Source organism: Musca domestica, unplaced genomic scaffold, assembly GCF_030504385.1.
Source record: "Musca domestica strain aabys unplaced genomic scaffold, Musca_domestica.polishedcontigs.V.1.1 15, whole genome shotgun sequence".
Taxonomy (NCBI): Eukaryota; Metazoa; Arthropoda; class Insecta; order Diptera; family Muscidae; genus Musca; species Musca domestica.
Window position 1 is genome coordinate 565,361 of NW_026712207.1, and position 12,294 is coordinate 577,654.

A 12,294-nucleotide genomic window follows, 5' to 3' on the forward strand; every position below is an offset into this window, starting at 1 on the left:
GTGGGACAAAAATATTTTAGAAAAAAATCTATTTGTGGTAATATGAAAAAAAAAATTAAATAATTATTAATAATTATTTTTATAGGAAAACTACAAATTGTCATTTGTTATGTAAAACAAATGTCTGGATAATTGAAAAAAAAAAAAAATTAAAAAAACTAGCAAGTGCCCGGTATTTTGTCAGAGAAAAGACCACCTTAAAACTTTAAATTCAGGCCCTTTTAGTACTCAAAATAAAAAAAATTGTTCAAACCTTCAAACATTTTTATACTAAATTTTCAGACAGTCAAGGTTTTATATGTTATTCAAGATTTTCCTTGTTTCGGAAAAAATAATTGGAAAATGCTCACCTTTTACGTCAAAAATCCTTTGTTTTCAAGTTTACCCAGAAGGATATTAGTAAAAACCATAGCACAATGGATATACCATCAGGGTACTTAATATCAAATTTGATGATTCGAGATTTATCCCTTCATCCAAAATCAAATTTTGTACTTTTCGTACAATTATATTACATATTTCCAAATCCATCTCAATATCTCAATTATTGATACTAAGAGAGACCCAAATATCTATTTGAGGATTCCCCTCATCCAATACCAAACCAATTATAGTACACATTTCCAAAATCACCTCTATATCTATCCTATATAAATTTCCAGATGCCAACAGAGAACTAAATATCAAATTTCAGAATATTGTCTTTATCCCTTCCGCCAATATCAAATATAGTATAGTATATAGTATTTTTCGTACAATTGTAGTACATATTTTCAAAACCACCTCCATATGTCCAGATTTTCAGATTTCAAGCATCACCTCTTCACCCAATACCAAATTACACCAAATATATGTAGTACTATTTATAACTTTTCATGTATTTGTAGTAGCCGTTTCCAGAACCCCGTCCAACCACCAACAGGGACCCCACTACAGAATTTAAAAATTCAAGCTTCATCCGTTCATCCAAACCAAATTGTTCCAATTTACTTAGGACCTACTTAGGACCTATTTTCAAAACCGAATTTATATATCAAACTTACTTTCCAACATTGATCCTCGTACTTAATTTTAAGTTCACATAATGCCAAATGGTGCCATTTTAGAACTTTCCGTAACTTTAAAGTTAGAACCCTTTGGTAAATATATCCCGCACTCCATTGGTCCTTATATAGGGCTGGTGCATATACATAAACTGACAAAAAATGCGAGTCGAAACACCGACTGAAAAGTTTTAAATTGGTAACACTATTTTTTATACCCTCGGCCGTATGGCTGCAGATGGTATACATCATTTGATATGATCAAAACATTCCTAATCGAAATGAAGATTTTAGATTCTTTGGACTTTATCCGTTTCAGAACATGTGGTCTCGATCGAGGGCTGTCCGTCCCTCGGTCTGTCTGTCCGGCAGGTGCTTACGATAAATCTCGAAGGGAGTATCCGGTTCGGTCAAAACTTATTACATCGTAACATTATTGTCAAACGTACATCGAGTTCGGAGATGGACAACATCAATCCACTCCGTCAAAAGGTCGAAATTTTCTAAGAAAATATTTTACTGCACAGAGAGAGAGAGAGAGAGAGAGAAAGAATAATCCGATTTTGCCCCAACTTTGCAATATTCTAATATTTACATCAGTTCTAGGCGTCAAAAGCGTCAAAATTTTGAATACTTATAACTTGTATAAAACAGTATGTAAGTGTCCGATTGTGTTCAAATTACACAGATCACAATATTCTTATCAACCAAAGGTCTGGTGTGAAAATGGAATATATCGGTCCACTCCTTCTGGTGTCTCCCCACATAAGGGTCAAAATTGTGAATAACCAAGAAGTTCACAAAACGAAAAATTAACATTCGATTCCATTCAGACTTGAAACAGCCTAATATTTCTAACAGCGCAAGATCTGTTATAAATATGGTAGAGATCGAACTATTTCTTCTGGCACCTCCCCCACAAAGTGTCAAATTTCTAAATAACCAAAACGATAATAAAATCTGAAATAAGCATCCGGGTCTCTTCACATTTTACACAGCCCAATATTTCTACTAACACAAGATCGGCTGTGAAGATGGAATGTAACGGCCCACTTCTTCCCCACAAAGGGTCAAATTGTTGAATAACAATGAAACGCGAAACACATTTCACATATTTCCATCAGCGCAAGATCTGTTGTAATGATTGTAGAGATCGAACCATTTCTTCTGGTACCTCCTCCACATAGGATTCACGATTTTAAAAAATAAAATACTCAATGAAATCGAAATAAGCTTCAAACTCTCTTCAAATTTTACACATACAATAATTTTTGTCCACAAAAGATCTGTTGTGAAGATGGTATACAGGGTGAGATAAAAAAAACTCGAACAAAGTCAAAAGCCATAATTTTTACATTTTTGTTAAATTTTATTGAATGAAAGCAAAAAATGTCGGAAATAGCTTCAAATTTTAGAATAAGTTTAGATTTGTTCGAATTGGTCAGCATTGGCACAAATTATGGTCTTCAAACGGCCAATGAAACTGTCACACGCTGTCCGAATGTTGATCTGCGGTATTTTGGCCCATTCCCGGCGAAGCGCTTGTTTGAGGTAATCGACACTTTGGTATTTTTTAGTGCCAACCTTGCTTTCCAGAATACTCCAGACACAATAGGATTGTTATTCGGAGATTTTGGTGGCCATTGTGCGCTGGAAACTCATTTTGTAATCATTCTTGGGTGGCGCGTGCTGAGTGCGATGATGCTGAATCCTGTTGGAATGTCCAAGGTATGCGGTTAAAATGTTTGCGTGCCCAAGCTTTAATACACCCTCCAGAATATTTTCGCGATATTATTTCGCATTTATTTTGATGCCACGGTCGATTAATACAAGCGGGGAGCGACCATCGGCTGTTATGGCGGCCCACACCATCAGCATGGCCGGCGCTCGAGTTCTGGCGACCAACCGAAGGTGCACATTTTTAGCTGACCTCTTTGGCAAGTAACATGATAATTTTCTTTGTTTACAAACTGCTGGACAATGAATGTTTTCTCATCGGAGACGGAGAAAACCAAATTCGGCAATTCACCACTTTCGGCCAAGCGAAGCAACTCTTTAGCTCTTTTCAGTCTATTTTCTTTCTGTTGCGGTGTAAGTTCTTGCATTTTTTGGAATTTCAATGGCATTACCCCGAGCGCATTTTTCAATATTTTCCGAATGGAATATTGCCATATGTTCAGCTCACGAGTCATTTTTCAGCTACAGCGATGAGGGTTTCGATCAAGTCGCTTCTTTACTTTTCGAACCATTTCTGCTGATGTTGCTGTGTTTTCTTCCGGCCACTTCCTTGACGTCGGGCTACGCTATCAGTATCACGTAATCGGTAACGAGCGATGGTACGAGTCACAAAAGATTTATTCACATTTAAATGCTGGAGTGCTCTAACGATAGCCACTTGTGGTTTTCCAGCCAAATATAAAGAAATCACACTATCCCGCTTGAATTCCATCACGAATAACTTTTTTTCTGGAAAATTCTCACCAAAATGATTTTGTACGCTTGTAAACAACACAATGAGCTGTCACTGGAATAATTTTAACAGCTATCGGACGGGTGGCTTAGAAATGACAGCAGTCTGAAATTGGTTGCAGTTTTTTGAACTCGGCCTTTATCTTCAACCGATTTCGGGTTAATTGTACGCAAAATGACCAATATCAGTCCAAATGACCTGAATTTTGGTACATCCGACCGAATACAGTCTAGAAGCAAGTACTACAAATTTGGAGAAAATCGGTTCAGTTATAGGCATAGCATATATATATGTTTCATCCGCTTTGGTTTGTTTAAGTCCCTCACATGCGTAATATGCATTCGACATCAATGATATTTGGTACTTTGGAGCTCAGAAATACTTTTGCCAAATTTTATGGAGAACGTCTTAGATTTGGATATAGCTCCCATATATATCCTTAATTCGATTTCAGGTTTATTGTGCAAATAATGGCTAAATCAGAAAAAAATGGAGTGAATTTCGGGATGTATGTTTTCATTTTGTGGAACTCGGCTCCGAAATATATTTTTATACCATCCACCATAGTATGGAGGGTATATTAAGTTTGTCATTCCGTCTGTAACACCTCGAAATATACATTTAGACCCCACAAAATATATATATTCTTGATCAGCATAAAATCCTATGTCCATTTATCAATGTCCGACCGTCTGTCTGTCTGTGGAAATCACTCTAGCTTCCGAACGAAATGAAGTAGGTTGATAAAATGTTACTCAAATGCGTATTATGTCTACAGGACTTTTGGTATTGAAAATGGGACATGTTCGTCCACATATTCGTATAGCTCCCATGTAACGGTACATCCCGATATGCGGTATTTTGACGAATTTAGGGACATAATTTACCGGAATTGTATCAAATTTGGTATTTGAATTTCACAATGAATACTACAGCCTATGACAGAAAATTGTCTGTGCAGGTCCACGTCTTCGTAAAGCCTCCATATAACGTACCCCTCGATATTCGGTATTTTGATTATTTAAGCGATATTATTTACCGAAATTATTTCAAATTTTGTATTTGAAGTTCGTAATGGATACTACAGCCTATGCCAGAAAATTGACTGTGCAGGTCCACGTTTTATAACCCCCGTGGTACCTCCCTATATTCGGTATTTTGATGATTTTAGCTACATTATCAACAGACTTTTTTCAAGTTTCGCATTTGAATATTGCAATAGCCGGTGACAAAAGTTGCCTATGCAGGTCCACGTCGTCGTATAGGCATTTGGTATTATTAATATTTTAACAGAATTTTTAACGGATTTTATTTTTTTGGAAATTTCCAAATTTGTACCGAATGGTGGAGGGTATTAAAAGTTAGGCCCGGCCGAACTTACAGCTTTTTTACTTGTTTTTAATATAATCCTTCTCGAAGTGATATCATGCACTCTATAGCAATTTTATTTGGTATATCTGTCAAGTTTAGTGAAAATCAATTCAGAATTGGATATGCCTCCTATATATTAGTAACCTCTGAAACCAAACTGTAACCGCTCTAAAGCTAAATATTGAGAGGTTGTATGATCTACTTCAAATAAATTCTTTTCTTACGGGAGCTCTAGGGTAGGGTATCATATAGTCGGCCCTGCCCGACTTTTGACTTTTCCTTACTGTTTTTTTTTTATTTTTTTACAATTTTTTTAAGTTCTGCTCCCACTGTCCCTGAAGAAAAAACTGACTACAAGGTAACTTATGTCAACATTGTCACAGAGCCAAATCGTGTGTATGATTTTGATATCTTTGGACATTGATTTATGGTCAAAGGAAGTGGATGGCTTCTAATGCAATTTCTTCCGATATTGCGTTACCCAGAGGGGATATTTGGTATGACAAAGAGAAAAACAAAACGAAAAAAAAAACTACAAACACAGAAATGTCAATAATGAATTTTTAACGCATTTTGTATTGCCTTTTTCGAACAACTAAACAAAGTGAACAACAAATATTAATAACCATTTTTTTTCTTTAATTCACATTATTTACAATTTGTTGTTGTTTGCCAATTTGAATTGAAAATTGGATCGAATGCAACATCACTACACCACTCATTTGTTGGCTACAGCATGCGGTATGCATGGCTAATGGCCATGCTTCAGAAAAGTCGTGTTTGATGTCCAACGTCGTCGTGGTGGTGGTTGGAGTTGGAGTTGGCTTGGAATTCACTCGTTGCCACAGTACCATAGTTTTTGATCCTCGTGATATTGTATTAAAACCAGTTCGTACGTGACAATTGTTCCAGCTACCTATAAAGAGAGGGAGAGACAGAGAGAGAGAGAGAGAGAGAGAGAGAGTGAAAAAAATCAAAGCCACCATAAATCTGGGTTGGGTTAATAAAAACAGAAATTTTCAAACGATTTTTTTTTTTCAATTTGTGATTTTGAATCCAATTTTGGTGGCACTCCGATTTAATGGTTGTATCTACTTTATTGGTTAATTAATATATTATGATTATGTCATGGTTGAGTGTTGAAGTTAGTTCTCCCCGAAAATGGCCATGGTATGCCACCAACTTACCGTCAATACCAATTTCCTGGTAATATCGAAATATCGCAGGCCCGTCATAGTCACCGACATCGAATTGATTTCCATTGCAAATCGTTCTACTTCGATGTGATAGGCATTGGTCGGTACATATTTGAGTATGGCCAGAGGATCACGGCTGCGATCATTTACCTCGGCCAAGTACAGCGATACAGCCAGGGTGCGGGCCAGCAGGAACATGAAGGAGAAATAAAAGTAGATGGCATGGGCGATGGAGGGCATGGTGCTAAAGGGAGAAATAAAAATTTAGAGAATAATTTTTAACGACCAAAGAAACGTGGATTTTTTGAATAAAATATTTTTTCAAGGACCAAAGGACAATAAACATGGTTTTTTAAGGAAAAGTTTTTCAAGGACCAAAGGACAAATAAACGTGGATTTTTTAAAGATTACTTTTTTCAAGGACCAAAGGACAAATAAACGTGGATTTTTTAAAGATTACTTTTTCAAGGACCAAAGGACAAATAAACGTGAATTTTTTAAAGGAATATTTTTTGAAGCACCAGAGGACAAATAAACGTGAATTTTTTAAAGGAATATTTTTTGAAGGACCAAAGGACAAATAAACGTGAATTTTTTAAAGGAATATTTTTTGAAGGACTAAAGGACAAATAAACATGGAAAACAAGGAATATTTTTTCAAGGACCAAAGAAACGTGAAATTTTTAAAGGAATATTTTTTCAAGAACCAATGAAACGTGAAATTTTTAAAGGAATATTTTTTCAAGGACCAAAGAAACGTGGATTTTTTAAAGGAATATTTTTTCAAAGACCAAAGGACAAATAAACGTGGATTTTTTAAAGCAATATTTTTTCAAAGGACCAAAGGACAAATAAACGTGGATTTTTTAAAGGAATATTTTTTTTAAGGAACAAATAAACGTGGATTTTTTAAAGGAATATTTTTTTTAAGGAACAAATAAACGTGGATTTTTTAAAGGAATATTTTTTCAAGGACCAAAAAAACGTGGATTTTTAAAGGAATATTTTTTCAAGGACCAAAAAAACGTGGATTTTTTAAAGGAATATTTTTTCAAGGACCAAAGAAACGTGGATTTTTTAAAGGAATATTTTTTCAAAGGACCAAAAAACGTGGATTTTTTAAAGGAATATTTTTTCAAAGGACCAAAGAAACGTGGATTTTTTAAAGGAATATTTTTTCAAGGACCAAAAAAACGTGGATTTTTTAAAGGAATATTTTTTCAAGGACCAAAAAAACGTGGATTTTTTAAAGGAATATTTTTTCAAGGACCAAAAAAACGTGGATTTTTTAAAGGAATATTTTTTCAAGGACCAAAGGAAAAATAAACGTGGATTTTTTAAAGGAATATTTTTTCAAGGACCAAAGGAAAAATAAACGTGGATTTTTTAAAGGAATATTTTTTCAAGGACCAAAGGAAAAATAAACGTGGGTTTTTTAAAGGAATATTTTTTCAAGGACCAAAGGAAAAATAAACGTGGATTTTTTAAAGGAATATTTTTTCAAGGACCAAAGGACAAATAAACGTGGATTTTTTAAAGGAATATTTTTCAAGGACCAAAGGACAAATAAACGTGGATTTTTTATAGGAATATTTTTTCAAGGACCAAAGGACAAATAAACGTGGATTTTTTAAAGGAATATTTTTTCAAGGACCAAATGACAAATAAACGTGGATTTTTCAAAGGTTATATTTTTTCAGGGACCAAAGGACAAATAAACGTGGATTTTTTAAAGGTTATATTTTTTCAGGGACCAAATGACAAATAAACGTGGATTTTTTAAAGGTTATATTTTTTCAGGGACCAAAGAAACGTGGATTTTTCAAAGGTTATATTTTTTCAGGGACCAAAGGACAAATAAACGTGGATTTTTTAAAGGTTATATTTTTTCAGGGACCAAATGACAAATAAACGTGGATTTTTTAAAGGTTATATTTTTTCAGGGACCAAAGAAACGCGGATTTTTTAAAGGAATATTTTTTCAAGGACCAAAGAAACGTGGATTTTTTAAAGGAATATTTTTTCAAGGACCAAAGGACAAATAAACGTGGATTTTTTAAAGGTTATATTTTTTCAGGGACCAAAAGACAAATAAACGTGGATTTTTTAAAGGAATATTTTTTCATGGACCAAAGAAACGTGGATTTTTTAAAGGAATATTTTTTCAAGGACCAAAGAAACGTGGATTTTTTAAAGGTTATATTTTTTCAGGGACCAAAGGACAAATAAACGTGGATTTTTTAAGGAATATTTTTTCAAGGACCAAAGAAACGTGGATTTTTTAAAGGAATATTTTTTCATGGACCAAAGAAACGTGGATTTTTTAAAGGAATATTTTTTCAAGGACCAAAGAAACGTGGATTTTTTAAAGGTTATATTTTTTCAGGGACCAAAGGACAAATAAACGTGGATTTTTTAAAGGAATATTTTTTCATGGACCAAAGAAACGTGGATTTTTTAAAGGAATATTTTTTCAAGGACCAAAGAAACGTGGATTTTTTAAAGGTTATATTTTTTCAGGGACCAAAGGACAAATAAACGTGGATTTTTTAAGGAATATTTTTTCAAGGACCAAAGAAACGTGGATTTTTTAAAGGAATATTTTTTCAAGGACCAAAGGACAAATAAACGTGGAAGGAATATTTTTTCAAAGGACCAAAGGACAAATAAACGTGGATTTTTTAAAGGAATATTTTTTCAAAGGACCAAAGGACAAATAAACGTGGATTTTTTAAAGATTACTTTTTTCAAGGACCAAAGGACAAATAAACGTGGATTTTTTAAAGATTACTTTTTTCAAGGACCAGAGGACAAATAAACGTGGATTTTTTAAAGGAATATTTTTTCAAGGACCAAAGGACAAATAAACGTGGATTTTTTAAAGATTACTTTTTTCAAGGACCAAAGGACAAATAAACGTGGATTTTTTAAAGATTACTTTTTTCAAGGACCAAAGGACAAATGAACGTGGATTTTTTAAAGGAATATTTTTTCAAGGACCAAAGAAATGTGGATTTTTTAAAGGAATATTTTTGAAAGGACCGAAGAAATGTGGATTTTTTAAAGGAATATTTTTGAAAGGACCGAAGAAATGTGGATTTTTTAAAGGAATATTCTTTGAAAGGACCTAATTAATGTGGATTTTTTAAAGGAATATTTTTTGAAAGGACCTAAGAAATGTGGATTTTTAAAGGAATATTTTTTCAAGGACCAAATAAATGTGGATTTTTTAAAGGAATATTTTTTCAAGGACCAAGTAAACGTGGATTTTTTAAAGGAATATTTTTTTAAGGACCAAAGAAGCGTGGATTTTTAAAGGAATATTTTTTCAAAGGACCAAAGAAATTTGGATTTTTTTAAAGGAATATTCTTTGAAAGGACCTAATTAATGTGGATTTTTTAAAGGAATATTTTTTGAAAGGACCAAAGAAACGTGGACCAAAGATTACTTTTTTTCAACGAATATTACTTTTTTCAAGGACCAAAGAAATTCGTATTTTTTAAAGATTACTTTTTTTTAAAGATTAATTTTTTTCAAGGACCAAAGGACAAATAAACGTGGATTTTTTAAAGATTAATTTTTCAAGGACTAAAGGACATATAAACTTGGATTTTTTAAAGATTAATTTTTTCAAGACCAAAGGACAAATAAACGTGGATTTTTTAAAGATAATTTTTTTCAAGGACAAATAAACGTGGATTTTTTAAAGATTATTTTTTTCAAGGACAAATAAACGTGGATTTTTTAAAGATTATTTTTTTCAAGGACAAATAAACGTGAATTTTTTAAAGATTATTTTTTTCAAGGACAAATAAACGTGGAAAATTCGATTTTTTAAAGATTATTTTTTTAAGGACCAAATAAACGTGGATTTTTTAAAGATTATTTTTTTCAGGGACCAAAGAAATTTGGATTTTTTAAAGATTACTTTTTTCGAGGACCAAAGAAATTTTAATTTTTTAAAGGAATAATTTTTCAAGGACCAAAAATTTTTCTAGGACCAAATATTTTTAAAAATTCAATATTTTAAAATATTTTTCAAGGATCTTAAGATGTAATCCTGACCCAAATATCCTTATCAAACTTACTTAATACTCTTCAAGCACTGTATGCACACGAAATACAAATTATTTGCAAACGACAGCATTATAATCCCCGACACAGCCTCATCAACCTCCTCAATTAAGTCACAGATCAACATATATTGTCGTCGGATTTCACACCAAAATGATTCGGGCATTGCCTAAATTAGAAAACAAAAAAAAAAAATAATTAAGCCATGAGAAAAGAGGATTGTGTTTCAAGTCAAAATAAATTAATACTGATACCACCACCATCAAGCCTGGCTCTACTACTCACCTGGCCTTTGTGCTGTTCCATTTGCCTTTTAATTCTCTTAAACATCGACGACAGACCAATGCCAATGATTAACACAAAGACATCCATATAAGTCCAGCCAAAGGTCAGGAGAATATTTTCAATTTTACCCAACCATGCCAGCCAGGGTGAATAGTTGAAAACGAGGAACACCTGATCCACGACATTGCGAAAAAACGATTCTATGGGGTCACTGGTGGCCGGACAATAGTTGGCAAAGTGTATGGCCGAAATGGTACTCAGCAGGTGCTCGGCTGGAAATTGGGGCGGGATAAATACATGAAATGTTAATATCGACAACTTGAAGAATAGAAAACCTGAGGATGTCAAAAATAGGAGAACTTGCTCTTTCCGAATGCTAAAATTCTATTTTATAATTTTGTTAAAATCTTCGTACCTTTTGGTACTATTGGTACTTCTTTTGCTACTTACTCAACGACATTGTGATCAGAACAAATGTCACGGTCTTAATTCGCTTGGCCAACTCTCCCCTTTCCTGCCAGGTGCGGTATGCCGGCAATTGTCTTTCCACTTGTTGCCATCGGCGCATCAGTTTCGGCCACTTCGAGGCCAGACGTAAAAATCCAATGGAAGCCAAAAATATGGTGGTATGGAAAACCATTGGTTCTGAAGACAGGCACACACAGAAAAAACATGGAAAATTGAAAAATAGAAAAACCGAAAAAAAATCTCCATCAATTGTGTCGTAGAGTGTTGCAACCAATTGCTGTGATGTCTATCACCGCCGGAGCGACACTTCTACTCACCAATGTTGCGAACATCCAACTCAGCACGCCGTACCAGATTCAATGTTAGCAGGCTATCGGCCACAGTTAGGGCCATGTAGGCAAGACAATAGCTGGTGCGAAAACTAAGCCAACGAAATGACAGACCTTTGACAGATTTGCTGAGCACACCACGTACCGGCATTAGGCAGAAACATTGGGCCATAACGAGAACTGTGTATGGGTTGAGGGTGGTATGGTTTTTTCCGCATATGTGTGTATGATTGTGAAATTGGGAAAACGGATAAGAAATTAGAAATGGATTGAAATCCTATGTCGATTTAAAGGAGTCCGTCCGTCTGTGGAAATCACTCTAGCTTCCGAACGAAATGAAGTAAGTAAGTAAAATTTTTCTCATATGTATATTATGTCTGCAGGACTTTTGGTATTGAAAATGGGTCATGTAGGACCACGTTGTGGTATGGCCCCCATATAACAGTACCTCCCAATATTCGGTATTTTGATGATTTAAGCGAAATTATTCGACAACATTTTTTCAAATTTGGTATTTGAAGTTCGCAATAGATACTACAGCACAATAGAGAAAATGCGCCATGTAGGCCCACGTCTTCGTATAGCCCCCATATAACGATACCTCCCGATATTCGGTATTTTGATTATTTTAGCGACATTATTCACCGGAAATATTTCAAAATTGGTATTTGAAGTTCGTAATGGCTAATACAGCCTAAGATAGAAAATTGTCTGTTCAGATCCACGTCTTCGTATAGCCTCCATATAACGGTACCTTGCTATATTCGGTATTTTGATGATTTAAGCGACATTATTCATCGGAATTGTTTCAAAGTTGGTATTAGAAGTTCGTAATGGCTACTACAGGCTAAGACAGAAAATTGTCGGTGCAGGTCCACGACTTCGTATAGCCCCCATATAACAGTATCTCCCGATATTCGGTATTTTGATGATTTTAGCGACATTATTTACCGGAATTGTTTCAAATTTGCTATTTGAAGTTCGTAATGGCTACTACAGCCTATGGCAGGAAACTGTCTATGCAGGTCCACGTCTTTGCATAGCCCCCATATAACAG

The 12,294-nt window shown here is 34.3% G+C and overlaps 1 protein-coding gene across 1 annotated transcript; it reads right to left on the reverse strand.

Moving 5' to 3' along the window:
• Nucleotides 1–353: 353 nt before the first annotated feature.
• Nucleotides 354–11,409, reverse strand: LOC101900799 (gustatory receptor 5a for trehalose). Its single transcript, XM_059119815.1, has 7 exons — nt 11,226–11,409; nt 10,891–11,085; nt 10,441–10,712; nt 10,170–10,324; nt 6,072–6,324; nt 5,758–5,800; nt 354–379 (listed from the first exon to the last, which is right to left on the reverse strand). Exons 1-7 carry the CDS (start codon nt 11,407–11,409, stop codon nt 354–356), a joined length of 1,128 nt encoding a protein of 375 aa, XP_058975798.1.
• Between the last annotated feature and the right edge of the window lie 885 nt (nt 11,410–12,294).